The sequence below is a fragment of the Molothrus aeneus genome, chromosome 17 (assembly GCF_037042795.1).
Source record: "Molothrus aeneus isolate 106 chromosome 17, BPBGC_Maene_1.0, whole genome shotgun sequence".
Classification (NCBI taxonomy): domain Eukaryota; kingdom Metazoa; phylum Chordata; class Aves; order Passeriformes; family Icteridae; genus Molothrus; species Molothrus aeneus.
In genome coordinates this window covers 9,305,855-9,332,127 of record NC_089662.1, presented here as the reverse complement: position 1 = coordinate 9,332,127, position 26,273 = coordinate 9,305,855, and the positions used below count along the sequence as shown (strand labels likewise).

The following is a 26,273-nucleotide window of genomic DNA, read 5'->3' as shown; positions in this document are numbered from 1 at the left end:
TTTAGGAGAAATGAAATCCAGATGCTTTGAGCGGCCGAGGTGGCCTGGGGCACAGCCTGTGTGTTTGTTCAATTCTGGGAGCACCCTCCTGCTTCTCCCCAGAAAAGCAGCTCCAAGGCAGCTGGTTGTGATGCCTGCCTGGAAGTCCTCAGTGTGTTTGTGGAGTTGGTGCCTGGCTGTAATCAGCAGCAGGAATGTGGATTCCTGGGCTCTGCAGGAGCCAGGAGCTCAGCTGGAGCAGGGAGGGAATGAGGATGCTCCACCGAGGGGATGCTGTGCAGCCGTGGGTGGTTTCCAGCTCAGCAGCAAGCGCCTTCTGCCCTCTAGGGTCCAGCTCCACGGAGGGCTGCTCACCTCCCTCCCCCAGGGAGCAGCTCCAGCTTTTCTGCAGGATGGGCTGGAGGGGAAATTTCAGCTTTGAGCCACTCCAGCACCTGCCCTAATGATGCTCCACTGATGAAGAGCACAAGGGGTGACACCAGTTTTCCCAGTTCATCTGTTGTGCCTTGCTGCTGTTTGGTTTAACCACTCAGTTAAAAAAAGTGTATTCATTGGTTTATATTCACTGGCTTCTTCCTACTCTGATTTCAGTGAAAGCTTCAGCTGAGCCAGGAAAAGGTCAACTATTAAATAATATTTTAGCATTTACTCTTTAAGATGAAATCAGGACCTGAAAGGCACAGCAACTGTAGTTTTTATTTAGTTTGGAGAAGCAGTCCCAAACCCATGCACTGCTTTTGTGCTCAAAAAGGCATGGAGCAGAAAGCCACAAAAATGAAAGATGTGTCAGTATAACAAAACCCCCACACCAGTGCTGACTAGTGAGAGAGGGAGAAAAAGAAACAGCAGGAATTTCTACTCATTTTTGATACTAGAAATTTGGAGAGATAAAGTGTGTCAGTGCCTCTTAGAACATTTGGGAATGTCTGGGACTAGCTCAACTGAAGCTAAGAAATCTCTGAAATCCAAAGTGGAAAGAGGAGCTCAGGGACATTTGTTTGTTTTCTTCAATAACCATGGTGTGAAGAGCAATCTTATCAGCTTTTTAGCTGTGTCCAAAACCTCCTCCTGACTTTCCTCATGCTAACAGTCCTTCAAGAGCAAGGAGATAAAATATTTGCTCATGAGTTTTGTATGAAAAGTCTCATGTTCCATTATTCACTGAATCCCTTATTCATGCCAAATTACATAATCCTTTAAAGTGTGTCCCATTCGTTTTTCCTTCCACTTCAATTTCTGTCTGCCTTTCTCTTTAACTATGTATTATTAGCTTCTTTATATGAAAGAGAGTGACCACCTTGCTGAAAATGGTTTCTCTTTCCAGAAAGACACTTTATGCCCAAAACCACCATTAAATTACTATTGATGGAAAAAGGGTTTCATCAGGAAACAGGAAACAGCTGCCAAGAAAGTAATAAGGGTAAATTATACCCCAGAGCAGAGCTGGAGTAGCATTTAATGGATCAGAGAGATTTCATTCACCATTCTGCCACTGAGTTATTGCACAGCTTCCTAAAGGAAAAAGGTTTCTGCCCACCCTGAGATTGAAATCAAAATGCTGGAGTCAGGTGTTATCAGGATCAAAAGCTGGGGTTGGCTTTTTTTTCACCTTGGACTGAGAAGTGTCTTAAACACAGTGCCCAAAAGTAGGACTGAGGTTTTACGAACTGCTTCTTAATCTTGCAACACCTTCTTACCCCTCCAGTGAATAAGGAAGAAATGTTCCTTTAATTTTCAAGGGGAGTAAATGGTTTAATTAATCAGCAAAGGCAAAAAAATACCCAGACTGGGATTCTGCTTAGGAGCAGAGCACAGCAGAGTTTTTGGCAATGAGTTCATCCTGCAGAACTTCGGACTCTGCCACTGCAAATACAATTCCAAATAACTGTGCTAATTTGGAAAAACCACTTTTACTCAAATTTTGAGATTTAGTTAGAGTCAGGGGGCTGTGAAGTTGCAGAGGATCATGGCTTAGTTGCTGAAGGTTGTTATCACAGCTCCCTGCGACCCAGCTCCCAGCATCCTGATGGGCCAAGAGCTGAACAACACTGAGGGCAAATAGTTTGAGTAAAAATCAGTTTCCCTTGAGGAGCTTTATCTGTGAGGAGACAGGTAGATGTGTTCCTATGATAGCAACTGCTCTCCTAAGGGATGTAAATAGTTTCTATTCATATAATTTTATTTTTTTTTTCTGAGACTCCAATATTTACTTCTGCTGCAGGGAAAGGGCCTTCCTGATTTTTCCAGACAATCAGGAGGCCAATACCCGAGGAAAAGCAATGCTTCCTCCTGCTGGTCTCCTCTCTTGGCTTGGCAAATGTGTGAGAAAAGGCTGCAGGTCTGCTTGGCAGCTCTGCTCTGGCACAGCAGGTGCCACGTCTGGCTCCTCCCGAATCCCAGTGGGATGCAGCAGGACAGTGTTTGGATGCAGCTCATAATCCTGTGCAGACAACTGGGGAATGTGCCTCAGCAAGCTGAGAATTTTCCTGTTTATCTCACTGGTGTGAAACCTAATGAGAGAAAATATAATGATGCTGTTGGAGCCCACTCAGAGTGCTGTATCCATTGGGAAATGCTCACACCTGGGCTTCTCTAATAGCTCTGGGGAGGATGGAGCTGCTGGAGGCTCCCAGCCAAGGGCTCTGGCACTAGCAGGAGCTGCTGTGCCTGGGCACACTGTTCATTCTGCCAAGCCTCTGCCACTGCCTTGCCCAGATGACTGGCAGGCTTTCTAAAACCCAGGCCCTGGATCAGGCAGATTCTCATGCTGCATCATTCTGGAAAAAAATATCAGCATGGAGGGATTTTATTTTCCTCTTCACTTACAAAATGGAACTGCTGTTTATTCAGCCAAGATCACTACAGGAAATACTGTCAGTCAATCCACTTCACTCCTAGACAGTGCTCCAAAATCCACCTTTTTTGATTTAGAGCTGATGCCTGGTCAGCAAAGTAACTCATGGGTAACTCCCTTGCCAGTGCCATTTCTTGGCTCTGAACCTCAATGACACCAACCTCCATTTTTAGCAGGGTGATAAGGAGCTGGCTCAGGGGGTGAAAGGCTTCAGTAACCATCTTTTATCTGCCAGGATGTGGTTGATGTTGAACCTTAAGAGAGTCAATATTGTTAAAGGACTCTGAAGGGCAGTGTCCTTGTAACTAAGGGCATCTGAGATTTATGAGCTTGATTTTATACATGAGAAAGAGAAATATATTCTAACATTGGAAATGAAAATGTGTGGAGGTTTAATGTCAGGAAGTCAGGTCCCGATTTCTCTTCTCTTCATCAGCCATTAAATACGTCCCCAAAATACCAAGAAATTCCCGCAAATAAAGAAACAAAGAGAGCAGAAGAAGTGCAAAGAAAAATAAATGTGTATTTCATCTCATGAAGGTTAAATCTCTGGTATTTTTACTGAATGCAAATTTTCCATTCTGATGCTTCGAGGCTTAAATTAATGATTGTGATTATTTAATTTTCCTCCATTTCCCTTCCAGTTGCAACCGTCACTGTTGCTTTTCACACCACACAATAAGAGTTTTGCAGCTGCCACAGTCATTCCTGTGAAGGTACAAGCTGACCCACGCTCAGTGCTTCAGTGTAAAAGTCTGGGCTACGTTGCTTTTCCACGGTGCTCATGTAAAACCATGTATGACTGTCTGTCAGCTTCTAGCCAGTCCCTTAGGAAAACTACAGGTCCTTCCCTTGGCACCTGTCCCTATAAAATGTACATTGCACAAAGTCATGATTGAAATGTACAGAGGAAATTACACATTCACCAACAGAAAGAAAGAAAAAAAAAAGAAAAAGAAGAAGAGAGAAAAGAAAATCCGATTGCTATTTTACAAGAGAAAAGTGTGTCTCATTCCATACATACAAAATGTTTTCAAATTGTACATAAGTACCAAAGGCATTATGAGAGATTCTTTGGAGATGAAACGAAAGTGCAAGAAAGCCAAGGCAACAGAGCAAATGAAAGGAAGCAAAGCAGCAGCTGTCTTTGCTTTCTAAAGGACAACCAAACTTCCCGGCTCAGCCCAGCCCCGGCGCTTCCCGGCGGGAAATTCAGCTCTCAGCTCTCACTGTCAGGACAAAAACGTGAACCATTTTTAGCCCAGGTAAGGCCAAATGAGCCAGGTGCTGTTACAAACCATGGGAGTGTCAAGGTATCTCAGGGAAGCGGCAACACACTCCAGAAATGGATGTACCCTTTGCTCAGTAACTGTTCAGGGCTGAAGCAGCTCTTACAGCTGAGAACTTTGGACCCAGAGATGAATTTCAGGCCAATGCAAAAATTTGATTACTATTTATTCAAGGCATCCAGCAGTATTAAACCAGAAAAGTTTCCTCTTCGTGCCTTTGTTTATTTAGATTAAACACTGAAGGGTAAGCTCTACCCAATATAAATCTTGTATCTGTGAAAATATTGGCAAAATTCAGTCCTAGAGCATGATTTATTTGGTGAGGCTGGTGAAATCTCTGTATAGGGGCTATTTGAGTCTGTGGGCTGATCTGCTCAGAAAATGAGATTTATTGGTTATAACGCGGTCCTTTCTTCCATAACTCTAAGATCAAAGATGGGCTTTTAATGTTTCTTTTCTTAAACATGTCTTACGTAGGGGCTTTTTAAATGTAGGCAAAGGTAAGAGCCATGGGGCACTGGGATCCTCTGCTTGGGCAGTAGGTTTGTGGGAGACCCTGGCACTGCCCTCAGCCAGCACCGCTGCCGTGGGACACCCTGGCACAGCATGAAAAGACTTTGCCCTTGGATCTCCAAAGGCACAGGACAACTGCTTGGCCACTCATCTTAGGAATGGGCTTTTTGGACTTGAAGTTCGCACTGGCCACTCTATTATATTTCTTTTTTTGGAAGGAAGCCAAAGAAATTATCACTCAAAGAACTGCATCGCTCTGCTGCATGGGCTGTGCTGCCTTCAGAAGTGGGATTTCTCCTTGGGATGGCAGTCACACACACCAATCCCCGCTGCAAATCTTCCTTTTTGACCGAGACAAATTATTGAAAAAGTAATTTGGTTTTATTTTACCCACTGTCTCACCTCCAAAACAGAACTTTTCTTCCCCCCTGTGCATCTCAGATGCAGCTTTGTCTGTTTTGATAAAGAACACGTGTGCACACGTGTTCATACCCACATGCACACACAGCCACACGTGGTGCATGTACTCAAACCACATGCACACGCTTCTGCAGCCAAAGTTGTGTTGTCCTTTTATCCTGCAGGTTATGACAAAGATAAACTGTGAGCTTCATTCAATCTGTACAGAATTTACAGTTCAGATGAATAGCAATGAAGAATATATAGGAATACAGTAGCTGTTAAGTATTTATGGGCTGTGTGTGTTTGTTTTGTTCAGGTATTTTTTAATTAACATCACAGAGGCAATCTCGTGTTTTAGCTTCCCGCTAAAATCTGTTTAAAGAAGCATTCAAATGCAGTGAATTTCTTAACAAAACAGGATGTTCATTTTTTCCTTTTTCCCAGTTATGTTGAGTCACATCACAAACCAGGCAGGTGACACTTTGGTGTCTGTCCAATGCACATAGGTTGATTACATGTAGAGATACCTATCAGCACATGGCATGTAATGTGCAATCTGTGTGCAGTACATGTGGATAATGTGCCAAAGTGACACCAAGCAAGATAAGTTTCATAAATACAGTGTCTATACTGGAGAAACAGGAATATAGTTTTAGTGTGTGGAGTGTTGTTGCTGTATAAGAACAGTGGCACCCACCTATATGAATTACTGATAAAAGAATGAAACATTATAAGAATAATTTCTTGAATCTCCTAAAGCGTTTGATACACCACGCAGCAACTGCAGCTATGTTTAAAATCTGCTCTTGATTTAAAATAACAAAATCTCTCTCATTTATCAGCTATATCTTGTTTTGTCTTGGTGTTCCTGAAAGTCTCAGGTATTCTACACTGTGCGTGAATTTTTTGAGAAAAAGTGAAGAAATGTCAAATTTCAGGGTTTTGGGGGGAGGGAAGAGTAACCAACAAAGAAAGGTCTCCATCCTGTCTGCTGACAGGAGCATGGGGAAACTCCAGCTCCAGGGAAGATGCTGGACCAGTGTGAATAAGCAGGCAGGACAGAGCAGACCTGTCACCAGCCTTGATGGCTTGTCCGGGTTCTCAGCAAGGCTGAGCACGGTGTTTGTGGAGAGGCTAAAGAACCACATCCACACCTGTGATTGATCCTTTTCATGAGCATCACTGCATATGGAAAACACTGGATCATGGCCACTGTGTTGGTCAAGTTTAAGCAATTACTGTGAAATGCTGCTGCTGCTCTAAAGGGAGGTGCCCGTGGCATGTTAAAATAAGGAGGTATTTTCCCGTTGTGGCTTGCAAGGCTTGTGCTGAGCTTTTCTTGTGTGGAGTGGGAAGAAAAGAGCATCTCTCCACATCCACAGTCATCAGTGTCAAATGGAGCTGAAATTCCAGCAGAGGCTTTGCTGGCAGCATGACATTCAGCCTTGTTTTGGGGTCAGAACCATCCAAACTGGAGGCTCTGGCATGGCTTCTACCTGAAATCATTAACCCTGCCCTAAAATTATAGGCATAGCTGCAGGTGAAATCCAGCCTGGGCTTGGCACTGAGCTTTGGAAAGCCTTGTGGTTTCTCAGAACCAGGCAAACAGATGCTGCTTGAACAATCCACCTGCAGCTGTATTTACAGGAATCAGGAGAGGGCAAAGTGCTTCCAGGTTCATTGGCAGCTTTGGAAACAGCACAGCTTGGACCAGCTGCTTTCCAGCTCTCCCCATGACCGAGCTGGAGCCTGGCATGCGCAGCCACATCTGTGGGTTGCCAAAGGGGACAAGGCTCTTGAAAACAGCTCTGGCTTCAGGGAGCAAAACATCTCCATTGGTAGAGCCTGTGAGCTCTCCTCAGAGACGTTCACCTGGACAAGAAAACATGAGCCAGACCTCATCCCTGTTTCACTTTAATCAGCTAAAGCCACGAGGACAAACCCTCAGAGGGCAGAGAGAGACAGCACAGACCCCATCCCCGTATGGAAAAGCTTCAGCAGAACAAACCAGGGATGTGTTGAGGCCATGGTGGCTCAATGAGGAAGCAAATAAATTGCCAATAAAAAGCAAAACTGTCATGCTAACAAAACACAAAGGCTCTCTGGTGCATCTGGTGATGCCAGGCCAAGTCTCAGAGCAGAGTTCTGCCATTACAGCTTCCCTGGTAAATAGTCTGGGCAAGGAAGGGGAGGAATTGGGGTCAAACTCAGTCATGGCAGCAGTGCCAAGAGATAGGAGAGACTGCAAACACCAGCAAGATGGGCAAACCCTGAAGGCCTCATGGCAGCCTGGTATTGCAGTGGGGAGAACACTGGCAAAATGTTTATGGAGATGAAAATGTAGCTCAGCGCCATTCTGTAAGGAGAGCGAGAGATGCTTCCATGAGGAATGGTTATGGCACAGTTCCAGGGTGCCTGAGACCACCAAGGCTGTAGAGAAGGGTGGGTGGAATTTCCAAAGAGTGGCTTCCAAGGTTTGGAAGTCACTCTCTCCCCTGCACCTTGGGCTGTGCTGCAGGCACAAAAGCACCCCAGGGCTGGATGCAGGTGAGAGAATCCTACAGGAATTAAACCAGACATATGGCAGGTCCCACATGTGTGGGTTCAAATGGCATCTTTGAAATGAAGACCAGGCCTCCATCCTTGGCACTGCCTGCTCCTCCAAACCCACAGCAAGGGCTATCTGGGATGCTCTTTTTCAGAGGCATCCAGGTGGAAAGGAGGTTGTGACACACAGCCAATACAATTCGTATTTTCTCCTCCCCATTTACACATTTGAAGGAACCACAGGTACAAACATGTTTTTTTTTACCCTGTAGTTACAAGCAGTAGAAATGGAGTCTGTGCATGCTGTATCAGAGGGATGGGGGGATGACCAGTTGCAGCATGAAAGACACTTGGTATATTAGTGTTACCTACAGAAGCACCGCAGCACCCTGCGAGGTGGCTCCCTGGGAGCACAGCCTCTCCCCAGGGTGATGCTTTTGGCAATGTTTACCTTGTCAGGTACTACAGCAATCTGGGAGTGCAGATACAGCTGGAGCATATTGCTGTCTACTCATCTCAGGCTGCATGCAGTAGCAGGCAAAAATTGAGAGTACAGTCAGTGAGATAGTCCAGAAAGCACATTCATAAGTTAAAAAGGTTCCTGCTGCTACCTAAATTCAAAGCGTGATTAATAGTGTATCAAAAGGTGTGTGACCCCTCTCCCTCTAGACACTAAGGTAAGGCAAGCAGTATTGTGTCACTGGGGCATCAAACACTAAGATATACTAAAGAAGATTCCTATGCAGTATTATTATCCTTATTATTAAAAACCCACCCTATTGTTATTGTTAAAAAAAAACCAGTGAACCCACACCCCTGCACAGAGCGGGTTTTGCTCCACGAGGCAGAAAAGTCGGGGTGTTTGTGTGCTAAAAGCAAGGGTTTGCTTTTACACCTCTGAGCAGCAGTGACCCTGCAGGGCTCGGAGGGGCTGCTGCCCTCAGCCCTCCCCACAGCCTTCTCCTCAATGCTACCTGCAGCTGAAGGAGCTTTTGTATCTGATTTCCTTGTTTGTGGCTCAGGAAAAGGAAGCTGATGAGAACAGAAGAGGCTGACCCGTGATGGAGAGAGGATGGGGAGGATGTGGGCATGCAGCTGTGGGTTGGGAAGAAAATGTTGGAGGCTAAGGGTTCATTCAGCCTGAGCGTTCACATGATGGAGAAACAGAAATCCTTATCCTGCTCCTGGGCTTTTTAACATTCCCAACAAAATACTCACTGCTAAGGGTCTTTGTATGGGACAACTTTGGGTAAATTCCTTAGGAATTTCAGTTTCTCTTTTAGTACTTACATTTTAGTCTTAGCAATAATGTTGCTGTGACCATGGTGGTCTGAGGATATCAGGAAAATGACATTTCCAGTGGCTCCCTCTTGGGAAAAGTATGAGTGAAGGTGTTTTTCTTTTCTCTTGGGCAATTATCTGGGAGCATTTGTATCTGAGGTGATGCTCTGGCTTCTCAGGTAGAGTATACAAACTTTTTCTAAAAATTCACATAATTTAAAATTTAAAAAATCAATTAAAAATGTAAAAATATACCTATTTATCCATAAATAGCAATGACCCTGCAAAATTTATTTGGACCTATTAAGCAGCATTTGAAACAAAATGCAAATTTTAGAAAATCTGATCTGTTACATAGTCAGTCTAAAGAAATAGAATAGCATTCTGAGCTGGGTGAGAGGTTTGGTTTTGGTAAGCTCCTTGATATTTTTGGCTTTAAAAATTGTTGTTAAGAAAATGGGTCAACAAGGAAATTCACATACAAAATCTGCACTTGAGTAACATTAAAGTCCCTTCCCAAATATTGGGAAATTTGACTTATGGCTGTTCCTCTGTCTTGGGGTCACATTATGAAAGGCCACCTTGCAACATCTCCAGCCACATCTCCTGTTTAGAGAACTCCTCAGACCACCTCAACTCACACTTGGACCTGAAGGACCAAAAAACTTCATGTCCCAGCCCCAGGCATTGCTCCATCCCGTGGGTGGGCCAATTGCAGGATTTCTTTCCAGACCTAGACCCAGATTATGAAAAAAAACCAAAAAACCAGAAATTTCTTGGAGACCAGAGCTCATGCTGTGGTCCGAGGTCATGGCTTCACATTCAGCACAGACACACCTGGAAGCAGGCTCTGGGCACAGAGCCCAGTGTGGGCATGGGCAGCCATGGAGCAGTTCAAGATGGTCTGCTGGAAATTTGGCTTTCACATCTTCAGCTCCCTTTGGACTCCTCCGTCCACACTTGGCATTGTCTAGAACTTGTTTCTGTCCTCCAAAAATTGCAGAGTAAGATTTGGGAGGAAGAGGGAAGCAAAGAGTAGCCCAAGAGAGGCTCAGCAGAGGGACAAAGTTTGCCTGCCCAGCCTTTTAAAGATCTTTGTCATCAGGACTGCCTTATCAGCAACCCATAACTGATTTATTTTCTTGTAGTCTGGTGGTTCTTGCAGGAGACTGCCCCCAGGAATGTGTGGTACAGACATGGGGGAGCTGAGTGATTAGAAGGGAAGACTTTTCACAGAGTATTGGAGTGTGATTTAGGGGAAGAATGAAATCATTTATGTCAATAAGCAACAAGCAGGACCTGATATTATTTATGCAGTCTTAAATAATTTCATGGAAATTATGAGTGTTATTTGTAGCTAATTCTAGTGTAAGTTAACCCCAAAGTGCATGGGGTTTTGCCTGGATGAATGAGAAATGATTCATGGCATGGTTGTGCATGGAGGTGTGTAAGACTTTCTTTGATATGACGCCACAGAAAAATACTTCTCATACCTTCAAAGAAAAATTCTATGTGAATTCTGTGTGAAATGTGTATAACACCAGGTTTTTGCAATCACTGATTACGGGACAAATCCAACAACTTTTCAAGATACAATTCAAAAGATCTTTATAGATTCTAGTGCAGGAAGTTGAAGAGGAAAAACTCAATTTTTCCTATGCAACCCCTGAAGATGAGCTTTAAGGTCCCTTTCCACCCAAACCATTCTGTGGTTCTGTGAATGGATGATTCTGTGATTCTCTCACTGAAGACCAGTCATGCACCTGTGCTGCAGTAGGACTGCATGGCATCATCCTCATCCTCATCTGGCATTCCTGCCTCTATATCATAGCCTCTGTGCCAAATTTCAATTACTTGAAAAGTAATTGCAAACAAAGAAGAGAATAAATCTTTTTTATCTCTGATTTGGACAAAATCTGCAGTGAGCAGCTGGCTGGAGCAATGTCGATTTTTGCCTCAGCAAATCCAATTTCCATTCTTGTGGTCGGTAGAAAGCCCAGGCCACACATTTGATTTAGGACCTGCTGACACTTCTTGTTCTAGCAGAAAGGATCTCATTTTGGAATACACCAGAGGCAAATCTGCACAATTTACAGACATTTGGCATTTAAAGTTGTCACTGCTTGGAAGTCAAGGGCATCGCTGCGTTAACTCTGCACAAAGGAATCTGGAGCCAGGAGGAGTTTTGGAGCACAAACAGAGGGGAAAAAACTGCAGAAGTTAACAAAAACATGGTTCAAGAGGGGAAAGAAAAGAACTAGCATGGCTGGAAGCCCAGTTTCTCCCTAAGAACAAGGTTTTCCCCCTCCTGAATGGTGAAAAATGGCAGGAAAAGTTGTGAAGATACTTCCCCCTTCCTCATTCCATGATAAGACCTGTGTGCTGGCCCTGGGCACTAGTAAAATAATGGTTTTATTTCCTGTCTGCAAGTTGTCAGACTCCACCCACATCTTCCCTAAGGCCAAAATTATCCTGGGTGTCCCCTGGTTGCTGTGTTTGGTCAAGCAAACAGGAGGAGAGGAAAAGGCTGTGAGTCTCCCTTCACCCCAAGCAAATCAATGTCCAGCCTCTCAAAGGCCACACAGAAATGAAGTTGTCACCTAAACAGCCTTAACAGGCTCTTGATATGACACAGGGAAAATGTGGAAAGACAGGGTTTGAAATCACAGCAGAAAACACGTGTGGGATTTGGGCTGTGGATGCGCAGCAAGGTTCAGAGGCACAACGCCAGCGATGGTGTCCCAGCCCTGGAAACAGATCCCAAACCAAACTGCTCCTGATCCATGCCCTTGCAAATAAAAACCCCTACCAACTTATCCATGTAAAGGATCACTTTGTGGCTTTGTTTTGGTCCCAAAAGAAACTTGGAGCATCACTTTTCCCCTTGCCTTCCCCCAGCTGAAGGAGCTGCTGAGGTTCCTGGTAACCACACAATGACCTTTCCAAAAGGAAGTGCTTCCACAACGAAATGGAGCAGACTGGGATTGGCACAACTTGCAGGCAAGCACGGGCAAGAGGCTTCTGAAAGACCATGAAGAAAGAAAGAAAGAAAGCAGAGCCTCTTAACTCAGCTTGAGGGATCCAAACAAACCAAAGGACGTCCCGAGAATGTGGGGGTGAGGTTCTTGGCAGGGCAGAAGAAGAAAGGAAAGATTTTCATGGGCATAGTGTGTGCAATAAAGTGTTCAGGCACGATGCAAACTGTAAGAAAAGTGCCCACTCTGACCAACAGGGCTTCCAGAGGATGGAGCTCAGCACTTCACTCACAGCAAGGCAGGGACCACAGCATCCTGCATGTCCACCCTCTCCCTTTGCCTGGTGGCTGTGCCTCCCCAACAGCGCTGCTGGTCATGAGGATGGCTTGGGATCATGACAGCCCTCCAGAGGGGTTGCCTTTGGTTCGTCTTTGCTTTCAAAGCACCCCCAAGTCCCTTGCCAGCAGAAGGAGAGATAATTAAATATAATACATGGTTAAAAATATAAAATTCCATCCTCATAGTGTCTCGTCCTCCTTCTCTGTCTCATTTCTCTGCCCTCTGGATTGTCCCTCTTCTTGCACTCAAGCTCATATTTTCTGAGTTTTTCCCAAGATGGGATCATTTCCAAACTGCTCTGGTTCAGAGCAGTACCCCGGCAAGTCCCACTTAAGGCCACGTCTGCTGCTCATGGAAATATCCCAGCCACCATCCCTCTCCTCCAAGGATTTTCCATGTATTATATTGGAATTATGTCACCTTCCTGACAGTTAATGAGGAACCACGGAGTAACAACCCCTCACTATTACACATACCCTGAAACCTAAGCCAGAAACAGACACGTATTCTGTCTGTGACTCCAAAACACCTAGAGGTGTGATCAGCTCCTGCCATGACATATCAATTCCCACCTAACACTTGTCAGCCACCAGTTAATGTGATCTACAAAAGCCCTGGCTGGTTGATTTATTCCCGCCCTGATATCTGAAGATTCCCAAGTAATGCAAATTGCCTACTCTGCGCCATGAAAGTTTCACCTAATGATCTTAGAAAGAGAGTATGAAAGAAATCTGGACTTCACGGCTCCAGTTCGCTCGTCACCGTGACCTCTTCCACAAGTGCAGGCTCGGACCTGCTTGTCCCCCCCAGAGTAAGCTGCAAGAAAGTATCTGCCAGCTAAGGGTGTCCTAGAAAGAGGAAAACCTTAGCTGTCAATCTCCTTGAGAAGTTCAACATGTGGACAGCTGGAGCAGGCAGCTGCCAGCGCTGGGACGCGGCTCGGCGGCTGCAGGGAGGCTTCACTGCCGGGGGGTTGACCAGCCCATGTCACTGAAGGGTCCCTCGCCCGTGGCCGACCTCGGGGGGGGACCACAGGGTGTGCAGAGGTCAGAGTCGGTGTCTGACTCCCCTTCTGCAATGTACGGTCTGATTTTGGCCACGGCTGCATAGCAACCGTTGTTAAGGATGTCCAAATTCTCTTTGGACTGGGAGATGCTAAAGCCGCTGAAAGAGCGCTCCAGTTCCTCGTGGTCCACCGAGGGGATGGAGATGGACGTGTCGCTGTCTCTCATGGCACTCTCGTGGTGTTTGGTTGTAATGTCTTCGTTCCTCAGGTACTCCGCGCTGCTCGCCCGGTGCCCGCCGCTGTAGGCGGACAGGGAGCGCTCGTGGGAGGGCGGAGGCGGGATCCGGACCAGCGAGCCAGGGTCCCCGATGGGAGAGGAGCCGTGGCTCTGCCGCTGGCACGACGTGGAGGGCGGGCAGGCGTTGCTCGGGGCTGGTGGGGCGGAGAAGTTCTTCTGACCCATGGAGCTGGTGGACCTGATGATCTTGATGATGCAGCCGTTCTTGTCGATGTGCTCCCGGCTGTCTTCGGGGCTGTGGTAGGGAGGGGCCGGGTCTGGTTCTTTGGACCCAAAGTAAGCCTCTGTCTCCGTTGGTGGGATGCCCATCCGCTGCATGTAGATGTTCACCAGGAAGTCCAGCTTCTTCTCCATGGACTGAACCTGAAAAACACCACAGTTCCAGCACTATCTGCAGGCTGAGGCACATCAACATCCTGAGTATGAGCAACTTCCATCCAGGCACAAGTGTGGGGCTGGGCTTCATAGATCACCTCTGCCTACACTGACCCACAGCATCTCAAGCTTTTAGTGAATATTTAATTGTCCTGTTCAGAAGGGTTTAAGTCTCCCCCTTGTAACAGGATTTTCCTTATGCTCCTTTGATCTTTATGACACGCACCAAGTCCTAGAAAAGCAGGAGAACACTTGCCCCTTCCAGCTCCTTCCTTCACTTTGCACTTGTCTGAGCTCAGAGGGCCATTGGGATTTCTCAGCCTTATGCTCTAGGAAGATTTTAAATCTTCAGCAAGGCCAGCAGCTCCAGCAGCCAGGCTCGGGGACTCATTTGAAATGTGTCCAGTGTGGTGGCAAAGAAACCAATGTGCTGTCTTCAAAAATAATGCAGGCTTTTGACAAGCTCACTAAACTAGACTCAAAGTGCCTGGTTTGAAAGTAGCACTTAGGCTTCCAAGGCATTTAGTGCCTTTTCATAACATCCACCTTGCTTCTTTTTCAAGTATTCTGGGCTCTCACTTTTTTTAAACTAAAAGGTAACATTCCACTGAAAGAAAAAGCCAAGGAAAAACCAACACAATGCATGCAACATCCTCTGACAAGAACCCCATCCTGACCCAAGATACCTGTTTTTCAACTTTTCCAAGCCTGCCCATCATGCTGGGGTCTTCAGGCAGCTCCCCTTCTGCCGGCCCTTTGGTCCGATCCTTGTCGGTCATGGAGGATCCTCTCCCAACAATCTGGTCAACTCTACCGGGATCAGAAAATCCCCCCACCCCCGGAAAAGGACCTGGAGTCAGTTGGAGGCAGCAGGTGAGGAGGGCACTGCTTGTTGTGCCTCCAGGGGACAAAGCAACAGCCTCTCTCCCAGCTAACACTCCAAATTACTCACAGACACGCAGTGGCACTGAAGTGTTAATTCAGATGCAAAATTCAGAGCGGTATTAGCAGAGTTTGAAATTATCCATTTCTGTTTATACAGATAAAACCTGGCACATTATGCACAGTAAATTTACCCACTGCGAAGAATTTCTTTAGCTGGCTTTCTTCCAAATCAATTAACTTCTTATTTGCACTGAGAAATTATTGTTTTGGGGGAAGATCAAGTTTTCTGTCTAGCAAATATCAATGGGATCTTTTTCAGTCTTTGCAGCAGTTTCCTCTCCTCCATGCAAATGTCCATGTGTAATTCTCATGTCCATGAAAATAAGCTGCTTGTCCTAAGATCCAGACAAACAGGTGCAGTGATAACTGTTTTAGTGGAATTACATCAAGGCTGAATTTGGCCAGAACTCACCAAACATTACCAAACTGTTTTCATATCAATGCAATTCACACTTGTACTGCTAGATTTACTGTTTTTTATTAGCAGGGCTCCCAGCTGGGAGCAGCAGAGGAGGCTCCTGCCAAATCAACCAGGAAAGGTTACCAGGCACATAATTTGGTACTGGCTTCTTTACACACATCACATTTGCACTTCCTCATTCCCAGTATGGAAACACCTGGGTTGATTAACAGCTCCATATGAAGAGAACGGAGGAGAGCAGAACCAGTTTGGAAGCTGGAATTCAATTTTATTAGAGGCATCAAATATAAATTTCTGGAGAGTAAACACTGGAGCTTCTTGATCCCTCCAAAGTCTGGGGAGCAACTCATTTTTGGAATAACTTCTTAATGGCAGCCAGGTTTATAGACTAATTCTGTGCTGGGCAAACTTTACTCTTGCATAATGCACCAAATATAAGGGTGGCAGGGGGAAAGAAGGGTTAATTAATCTGACTGAAACCAAGTTGAGGAATCTTGAGCGAAAACTCAAAATGCTTCTTACACAGTTCTGCCGTGTGAGCCATGGGTCCATGCACCAGGAGAAGGAAAAGGAAGGAGCTGAACACAGACAGACAGGGGAAAATGAACAAACAAAAACCAAGGAAAGGAATGAGACGTGAGGCTATTTCCAACACAAGAGCCATCTGTTTGCTTCACACTGGACAGGGACTTCATACTGATGTTGGCTGTTGACACTGAGGGACAGGTACCAGTGGGAATGGACCAGCGTGGCTCCCTTAGCTTATATTAGAGCAACAGCACTTTACAGCACCAGATCTGGCTCAAAGAGATGAAGTAGATGAGCACATCATACCAAAGACAGAAAATATAAGCCAACAATTGTTTCAGAGTTTAGCTTTGATCCCAGAAGCTACTTGATTTGGGCAGGGATGTGACAGAATTCTGTTCTGCTTAAAAAGCCATGTTTGATCCTTTGCTTAGCAATATAAGCACAGGAGTACAAGGAGCACCAAGTCCTGGAATTACAAGTGTGAGGAATATGCATGCCTTATTTCTCTCTTGTAATGGGAGAAGGAAGTCACTGACATTTACAGGAACTCCCCACGAGGGATGCAATTACTGACAGGACATACAGCACAAGAAATCCTAGGACAAAGTTGTTACCATGTAAGCAAAGAGCTGTTAAATTGGGTACCTCGGGCTACCTTGGTGGGGAATCACAAGCCAAGGCGTGGTACAGCCACTGTATGACCTCCTCTCCTGTATGCACAAGCAAGTAGACTGGTAAAAGAATGAACACGAGTTTAAAGAGGCCCAAAGTCTAAATGTTATTGAGTATTGCAGAAGGCCAAGAACAATCAGGGTGCTCTGTCCTCCTGTTGCATCCAGCACTGCAGTGACACTGAAATATGTCCACTCATGGAAATGAGACGTCCCTCAGCAGCTGTGGAGTAGAGCAGGGAGGCAGGACAGACTGTGACACAGAGAGGAGAACCCAACATTGCATCCTAACCCTAATTCTAACCTTGCAAAAGTCAAGGCAGGACCTCTGCTGTCTTTCATATCTGAAGAGAAGAGCTATCCATGAGTGACCCTCACATGGCCCATTTCAGGAGCCTGCTGGCACTTCACAGCTGGAGTTATCACTAAGAAGAGCACTAAGTTGTTGCTCACCTTCAAGGACACAACTCGCCTTTAGACCTGCTGGGATTTAGGAGCAGGGCTGAAGCCCTTCCCAGAGCTCACCCATAAAGCATTCAGAAGCCCCTTCCCATTATATAATTGACACCTGAGCTCAGAATTCCTGCTTGATTCATTCCCTTTGTGTCTGTACCTGAACACAGTCCTGACTCCTGGGGTGGTTGTCTTCCACAGCTCTGAGGAAGCAGAGCCAGATCCCTCCTGGGAGGCAGAGCAGCACCAAGGATGGTGCAGGGGGGCAGCTCTGGGCCTCTGGATTCAGTGCAGGGAGGGGAGAAGGTGAACCAAGTCCTTCTCTCTTTATGGGAGAAACCAGTCTCAAGGTCTCCCACCCCTTTGCTTCCCATGGCACAAGCTGGAGCACAGGAGAGTGCTCCTACCCTCAGCAGAGCCCAGATTTCATTTGTGCCTTATCTGATAGAGGAGAAAAGAGGAAATTCCTTGTGAGCTCCCCAACCCATCTGCACATAGCTCAGAACCACCAAGAGCAGAGGGTCCTTTTAGCCATTACAAGATTTTAAGATTTTGTCACAGCTGGGCAACAAAGCTCAAAAGATGAAGAAGAAAGAACATATTCCACTTTAGCAAGCAGAAGGGGATCATTTATGTTCTTACTGCATTTATGTTCTTACAGACAAAGGACCAAGAATCTTCTGGGGTGCCCACCCCACTTCTACACTACAGCCCATGGGGAGATTTGTGTCTTCTGAATACTTAATTTTGCTGTGCCAAATACACATGTGCAGAGGGAAGAATTCAGCTGAAGCTTTGGAAGAGCCAACCCCATGTTCTTCCTTTCCTGGCAGAAGAGGATTCAGAGATTTCTAAGGATGCACAACCAACTGTGCCATCTGCTGTCCTTGGTTGGCTCTGCTGGGCCTCAGTTTGGGAGGGAGAAAGAAGAGGGGATTGCTCTTTAAAGTGGACTTTACTGTCTTTCCTTCTTTCTAATGATACAAAATAAATGTAAATTCTTGCATCAGCCACAGTGCAGGTTTTCTCATGCTTCATTATGCTTCATGCTAACAGTGCATGCAAAGAGGTGTAATTTGTCACCCTCGGGCCAGAAGCAGACATCAAAAGGTCAAACGGCTCAAATGATATAAAAATGAAGTGTTTGGGAATAGATAGTCAAGTATTTTCCTTTTTTTTTTCCTTTATCTCTTATAAATTTTTGTAAACAATCCAGGCATTGAAGCCAAACCCCCTTCATCCATGTCACAGGACTGGCTACTTACCCCTTCATTTGGCAATAAAACTTGCTCTGGACAAATTTAGATCAACAACTGTTTTCTAAAAATTACAGCTGAGATTGCGCCTGTTCTAGGCTAAGTCAGCTGATCGAGGGAATTTTATCCAAATTGTCTGTGTGCAGAGCATGGAGCAAACACCATCAGCCAAACCACAGCTGTGGGCACCTACCAGGATCCCCCTGCCTCTTCTGGGAGCTGCCTGCAGAAAGATTTTGGCTGAACTGAGCAATCCATAGGGTGAAGACAGCTCATGGGACGTCCCTCCCATGATGTTTCTCTGGGCAGAATTTGGCTAAAACAGGGGGTGCAGGTTAAACAGGAGAGGCTGGAGCCATCCCTAGGGACCTCACAGGACAAAGATCGTGGCAGCAGCAGAGCCTGACCCAGGGGTTTTGGATTTGGGCTTGGGGCTGCTCAGAGCTCTGGTTCCCACCCATCAGCCCCTTGAGCACCTCACAAGGTGTCTGTGGGAGGATGAAACTGCCAAAAATTAGGTGTAGCACATTCCTTTTCATGGGTGGGATCGGAGATGTCAGCAGCCTTCTGTACCCTGCTGCTTTCTGCAGCCACAGCTTGATAAGGGGGAAATGAAAAAAATCATTGGAAAAAGGAGAAATTACGAAAAAAAGTCTAAACATCCCAGGAGCCTTGTGGGCATGTGAAAAGATTTTTTAATCAGTATTAGAAACTGTATAAATGGTGGAGGGAAAGTCATTATCATGAAGCTGATACAGCAACAGTCTTGGACTGAATAAAATAAATATTCCATTTTGAGGCCTCCTTCCCTCAGATCCATTAATCATCTTTGCTGTGTGTGAGGCACAAGTTTTCACATGAAAATCTTGCTTTTAGTGAAGGCTTGTCTGACATATCATCTTAAAGGTTAAATACAACAAAATCCATTTGAATATGTATTTTTAAATTTAAATTTAAATGTTTCTGCAGATAGCAAGGTTATTTTGTTTTCAAAGCCTTCTTTTGGCAGGGAGGAAGAATGGGAAAAATTACTTTTCTGAAAGCATTTTTTTTTTCAAGCATAAAGCTTTGGGCTTCCAGAAAATTCAATTTTTGAATGTTTGAGCTAGCTGAATGAGAAAAGGTAAGCTTTCAATATTTCTTTTACTTACATTTCTCTAGTGAAGATTACCCAGAGCAGCTTAAATAAAAATCAAGAGATTTGTCACATATTAGCTCTTAGGGAGGCAAATATATTTAGGGAAAGAAAATATTTGAGGCTAAGCTTACTGCTTTTTAAAAATCACCTACTATTTCTGCATGGAAAATTACTTTCTGGCAAATATTTATACCTACTTTGGGCTCTACTGGTCTCAGTGCAAGGAGAAAATACAGCCCAGCTCATGGCCTTGCTGCCCAGACCTCAGAATGTCCTAAATTGGGAATTTTTGTGAGAATATATTCCTCATTGCATGAACTGCAGATATGGTTTTACTTAGGGAGAGAACTTAATGAGAACTATCTTGCTGTGTGACTGAGGGCTGGGTTTGACTCCTGCTCCTTTTGCTTGGAAAATCAGAATTGATTTCTTATTTTTCAGAATATGAATCCCATGGTTGTAGTACTTTAACACAATTTTTTCCTCCATGGTCAGCAGAGTGGCACCAGGAGGAAATAGAGATCACTGTGTTCATCATCTAGAAAACACTTCATTCTTACTTTGCCCACTGAAATAAACTCATTTCATTGTCCCAAGAGCTGCAGAGGCTCCTTTGCTTGTGTGTGGATAGTGTCATCCTTTAGGAAGTGGATTGTTCACTTTATATTGGCTTTGTGGGTAAATATTCCACCTTCTACATTTAAGGACAGCCTGATAAAATATGAGATCTTTTAAAAACATACAATTTAGCTTTCTAACACCTCAAAGAAGACTGAAAATATGAAATAGGCTCGCTGAAGGAACTGATGGTTATTGATGACTGAACAAACATCCCCTTTTTTGTTCCCCTCTGGCTTGAAGGCAAATCAGAGCACACCCAGAGCAGCAAGTGAGTCTTGATTTAGCAGGCTGCACTGCTAAGTGAGAAATGCCGTCATATAACTGGCATGAAGGGGGTTTGACATTATCAAATGAAAAAAACATCCGGAGAAAGCGGCATTTTGGTGAATCCTAACCTAGGCGAGTATTGGGGAGACTCTTTGGAAGAATACATGGGTCCTTTGGTTGGATACTTCTTATGCCGGGGAGTTGAAGGGGGTGGGGGACCCACAATCATATCTATCCTGGCAAAGTAAATAAGAAAAAAGACACCAGCAAAATGCATAATGAAGCAACACGTAGAGAAAAGTTGGTCAGAGAAAAGCCGCGGAAAGAAACAACTGACAAACAGGACGACAGGGAGAGAAAGAGAGAGAGAAATTGAAAATATATTCTGCTGAAACAGAAGGCTCTCGCCTACCACCTGGCTGTTGGTGAAAAACCAGAGTCTTACCCATCTCAGGGTAAGATTTGGAGATTTAGGCACCACTGCATCATCATTAGGAGCTCCCCCCGCCCCAGATATAACAGGCACCATGCTTTACCCTCTGGAATATATTTGCATATGTGTGGCAATATCCCATTGAGGTGGCTGGATATGAAACAATATATATTCATCCTCCTTTCAGTTCCAGTGCTAGAGAGCACATCCTCAGCTAGTTCAGGGAAGCATGAGCTGCTGGGAGTCGGCGAGGAACGCTGCAGGGCTGGATAACTCAATGAATGGGAGACATCCATGGTTGGCAAGGTGTCAGGATGGAACACGAGACAATGTGAACACAACACTGAAAAGAGCACATTGCAGACACAGTGACACAGGCTTTACTGGTTAAAGAGGAAAGTACATGTAAACACCCCAGAAATGTGCTTGGATGCAGGTTTAATCCACCACAGCCCTGGCTAGGGGAGGTCAGAGCTGAGCTGGGCTGACAGGCAGAGCATGGGGCTCTGACTGATGGAGGAAAGGGCCACTAAAATATCTGTTCTCCAAGACGCCCCATGACTTCCTCTCTGGGATCCACCAGATGGGTTCAGGGGCCAACATTGGCCATGGCCTTGTCTACAGGGGGCCCTTCCAGTTGTACTGGGCAGGTGCCCAGGCATGGGACGTGTTGGTGCCCAAAGGGTGGCCCCAAAGGGGTCTGCTCCCATCACCATCACTGATCTCCTGCTCCGTGGGGACAGTGAAACCAGTGAAGCTGCCTGGCAGTCTTGGATCCCAAATCCAGGTGCTTCATGCATTTGAAGCAGCTCCTGGTCCTCCCGGCTTCCCTGTGAGAGGATGGGTGGTGGCCTTGTCCAGCCCCAGAACCTCACCCTCACAGTCCCAGACCTACAGCTAAGAGGAGAATCCAGTTTGGTCTTTGAAAGCTGCAATTCTGTACCCCAACCTCCCTAAAAAAGCAAACCAAACTGCTTTGTCTCTGCAGCACATGTCCCTGAAGGACTGGGGAGACCTGGATGGGTGCTGAGGCAAACTGCCACAGCCCTCAGGGTGCTGGAGACTCGGGCATCCCACCTGGCGCCAGCAGAGATGACAACCCCAATGCCCAGTACCCACTGCAGAGGTGGCCTCAAGGCCTCTTGTTTCAGGTTACTAAAGTTAGGAAATCTCAATCCCTCCCTCCTCCTCTTCTCACTCTATATTCAGTCACACATCTTGGATCTATGATCACTGAATTTGTTCAGAACAGGAGTGAGAGGCTCACACAGAGGAAATTCTCCAGGATATTTTGGTCTCCATTGCAAGGGAGAATGTTCCTTCTGGGAAAAGCACAGTGTGCAGCAGGGCTGAGAAAGATACCTCTGCGTCTTGAACATCAAAAATAGCAGAGTTAAAATGGTCTCTGAGAGATTCATGGCAGAACAGAGACTCCTCTTTTTCCCAAGACAATTTTCCTACTTCATTCCTGAGGTTCATGTCAGCTGTTTGCATACACAAACACTTCTTTTTTCTTCACATTTGCTGACTCTACCAGGGACTTAAATGGGTCTGAAATGAAAGGAAAACTTCCTCAATGGCTTCTTAGGGGAAACTGGGCTGCCACAGCCATCAAGGGAAGCAATTTCATTCTCCAAGTGTAAAAGAAAATGGTGTATTTTTTTTGACTGGAGATTGCCTATGGCCAAGCCCTGCCACAGTTCTGGGTGTCCTTCAAACTCTGCAGAACTGGAGCTACTTCTGCTGAGCCAACACAACCGGGGCTGTTGGAGGCTTGGGGTCTACTTTTCCCATCAGGGCTGAGGGAAGAGTGGTTAGACTAAAAGATTAAACTTTGATCCTCTGTTCAAGGAATCAAACTTCTGTGTTTGAAGGTTTTTTTTTTTTCTTCCAGGAGAAACATGAAAAACATGGAAGCTTCTCGGTTCCATTTGTCTCTTTTCCACATTCCTTCTCCTATTAAAATGAGCACATCTTGCCCTAAAAGCTGAGCACAGAAGCTGAAATGCAGCTCAGCTAAACTCCACCTACGTTGGTGGGCTTGGATGAGACACTCCCATCTGCATGGATTTTCAGCAGACTGTGCCATCCGAGAAGGGATTCCTCCTGAAGCAGCTCAGCATCCCAACGGTGGGAGGGAGCTGCTGCCTCCTCACTGCTCTCTGTGTCTGTGGCAGCAGGGCCACAGACAGGACATCAAATTTTGGCTTATTTCACTCCCAAAAAGGTACCAAGTGACCCACATGAGCCTTAACACTGGGGCACCGAAACTTTGCACCGTGCCAGGAGGACCATGGAGATACCGATATTGGGATGTACCATATTGCCAAAAGCTCCCAAAATAAAGCAGGAGGATGAGCCATGATTTCTGTATGTCCTGAGATGGGCAGTAAGGGAGTTTTAGGGCAGTCCCTAAGGACCTAAAGACCTGCTTATCCCTGTGGGTTCCAGCCATAAGCACTGATGTCTTCGATGGGGATTTGTCTTTAAAAGGAAAAGAATAAGCTGTAGCTGCAAAGAGAAGTGTCTCTCCTGAAAATACCTCCACAGTGAACAAAATGCAGTAGAAAATGAGGCAAAAAGAGGGGTCTCTTGCCTGGCCTGAAGGTTTTTAATCCGGGAGAGCATGTCCAGGTGCCCAGCTGAGTACTGCTCGATGACGTCCATCACGTCGTAGGGCCGAAGGCTCTCCTTAAACTTGCGCTTGGAGACCAGAAACCTCATAATGCTGCAGGAGACAGAGAGCAAAATCATCCCACATCCCTGGGTGCAGCCTGACCTGCTTCATGGCGGATAAAAAACACTGCAGAGCTGCTCTGGAAGGAAAATGGAATAAATCCCAACCCTGTGGGTTTGGGAGAGGATGCAGCAAGAGGAGAGAGGAAGGGGATTGCGGGGGCTGGTGGCTGAAGCCCTGTCTGCACCAGGGGGTCCCTGATGCCCCTTGGACTGTCATCTGTGCATGTGCTCTCTGCACCACTTTTAGAAATGTCAGCATTACATTCAGAGCTGGTGAGAACTGTCATTTGGATGCATCCCTGCGGGGGATTTTCCTGTTTCTCCATTTATTCCTTCCCTAAGCAAAAATTGCCCTTCCTGGCAAAATTGTCTGTAAAGCAGGGCAGGCCACCCAGGGGAAAAGCAGCCTGCAGCACACACATGTCAGCATTTGCCAGCACTTCTCAGGTTTTACACTTCTCATTTTTCTCTATAATTTGTTTTTCTGGATTGCTTCCCCCCTCTCCCACTCTTACCACACGGCCCTGATGCTGACTTTGAGCCCTGGTGTCAAATCTTCTGTCACAAATTCGCAGTTGCAGCTTTTGTTCTCATCAGGGATGTCTTCTCCAGGGAGGCTTGCTTCTGGGTTTGGGACAGGGAAGGAGAAACACAACATGTTACTGTTTCCTGTGCCAGTGCTGCACAAGAAAAGATGAGGCAGATCAAAAACAGCAACCCCAGGGGAAGCAGCAGAGAAGCCTTTGCTGAGCATCCAGATTGAGAGCATTTCCCAGGATGTGCTTAGGTGACATCCAGCAGTGCCAACTGCAGCAGTCACATATCCCTGTATCAGTGAATCCCAGTATCATTTGGGTTGGAAAAGCCCTCTAAGATCATCAAGTCCAACCATTCCCCCAGCACGGCCAAGTCCAGCCACCAAATCATGTCCCCAAGTGCCACATCTAGATGTGTTTTAAATCCCTCCAAAAGGTGACTCCACAACTGCCCTGTGCTGCCTATTCCAGGGCTTGACCACCCTTTCAGTCAAGAAATTTTTCCTGATATCCAACCTAACCCTCCCCAGCACACCTTGAGGTCATCTCCTCTTGTCCCAATACCTGACTCTTCCTCCTTTTCCCATCCTTATATACAGAAATACAAACATTATCATGGGTATCAGAAGGGGTTTTCTTGCCTCTTCTAATCATTATTGACAAGTTTGGGTTGGAAGGGATCTTTTAAAGGCCCTCCAGCCCAACCCCCTGCAATTGGCAGGGACATCTTCAACTTGATCAGGTTGCTCAGGCTACTCCAAGCTAAAAGACTGGGAGGAGAAGGAGAAGGAGAACACCTTGGCTGGCAGCTCTGCCCTTTTTAGGTGGGGAGGGAGAGGATGTTGGGGCCAGCTGGGAATTTAGGGTCCAGCATGGCATCCCAAGCCCTCACCTTCCGAGTTCTGCCGCGACGCCGCTCCCTTGATGCGGAACGCTTGCCGGGCTCGGCTGCGGTCTCCGAAGCTCCAGCTCTTGGGCACTTTGCTCGGGCTGTCCTCGATGCTCTGGTCAGCACTGGGGGACCTCCTGATGCCCTGAGCCTGTGGAGAGCCTTTCCCTTTGGTGCCAGCACCGCGGGGACTGGAGAAGACACGATCTTTCAAACTGACCTTCTGACTGTTCAGAGAAACACGTTGAAACAAAGACAAAAAGGAGACAGCAGGAGGAGTCATTCTGGAAACCACGCAGTCCTTCCCCACCAGCCATTAGAAACCAAGAGCACTTCCAAGCAGCAGTGACATGTAGCTTTGCTGTTGGCTTTTCTTTTTTTTTTTTTTCTCCAATATGTATTTTTTATTTTTATTTTTGTTTTAAAGAAAGCATTGTAGAAATGTTTCTGTCATCATGAGTGAAATGGGAATGGTTCGTAAGAGAGAGAAAATAATGAGGACTTAAACAGAAGCCCCTCATGGGATGCCAGGGCTGGCGGGACAGAATGACATCAACAATGAGATTATGATTCCTTAAATCACTGATCGGCTCCGATCACCAGTTAGGAAGCTTTTCTTTCACAACTGCCTTCCAAAACACTATGGCTAATAAGAAAATACCAATTAAAAAACCCCAAGCCACCATCTTAAAACTTTTGTGCAAACACTTCACTTCTGGTGCTCAGATCTGTTCTTTCCCTTTCTTCAGCTCCTGTATTTCCTCCCTCTTAAAACATGATCTGCCCCTTTATATATTCCAAAGAATTCCTCTTTATCCAGTTACATATTGAAACACATACATACAAACACTTCCTTTGCATCCTGTAAAAAATCCCATCTGAAAGCTATCTGCCATCTCCCTTGAGGTCTGCTATGGCTGTCATAAATATGGAAAGCAAAATTTTAAAACTCCAGAATATGGCACTTTCATGCCTTTTTTCCTACTAGAATCCTTGCAATTATGATTGGAAAAGAAGGTCTCTCCAGAAACAGAGATGATCTCACTGGGAAATAGTGACCACCCAGCTCTAACTAGTTTCCAAATTCTGAAATTTGCATTTAAAGCCCTTCACCCAAATGGAGATGTTGAATTTTCATGTGAAAATTTAAGAACAAAGAGATTTTCTGAATCTTTATGAAACCACAAATTTTATAGAGACAGCACTGGGGAAAGCAGACTGCAAATACTTTTGGATCATTTCATATATTCTTAATAGCAATCAATGATTAAACTCCACTGATTAGAGCTTGGACAACCAGTGCAAGATAGCTGCACAAATAGCCAATATTTTATAAATAGGTATATCAAAACTGAGTGAAGACAGGGATTGAATTCCCAGCATTCTGTACCATTGCAGCAGCCACTTATCATTCTGCTGCCAACTCTCTGCTGCAATTTGCAGGAAGAACATTTCAGAAATTTTAATTTCCACATCACCAACCAAAGACCTGCT

At 45.6% G+C, this 26,273-nt stretch overlaps 1 protein-coding gene across 4 annotated transcripts in view; it reads right to left on the bottom strand.

Moving 5' to 3' along the window:
• Positions 1 to 3,357: 3,357 nt before the first annotated feature.
• KCNQ2 (potassium voltage-gated channel subfamily Q member 2) overlaps positions 3,358 to 26,273 on the bottom strand; it is a 75,043-nt gene continuing 52,127 nt past the window's right edge. For 3 of the 4 annotated variants that reach the window (XM_066561589.1, XM_066561590.1, XM_066561593.1), the window contains 6 exons: positions 24,783 to 25,006; positions 23,870 to 23,978; positions 23,212 to 23,343; positions 20,311 to 20,418; positions 14,566 to 14,689; positions 3,358 to 13,867 (listed from right to left, as the gene is read on the bottom strand). In XM_066561589.1, coding sequence (XP_066417686.1) covers positions 13,160 to 13,867; positions 14,566 to 14,689; positions 20,311 to 20,418; positions 23,212 to 23,343; positions 23,870 to 23,978; positions 24,783 to 25,006 — 1,405 coding nt within the window. In that variant the 3' untranslated portion in view covers positions 3,358 to 13,159. The remainder of the gene's footprint in view (positions 13,868 to 14,565; positions 14,690 to 20,310; positions 20,419 to 23,211; positions 23,344 to 23,869; positions 23,979 to 24,782; positions 25,007 to 26,273) is intronic. The other variant, XM_066561592.1, reaches the window with a different exon arrangement.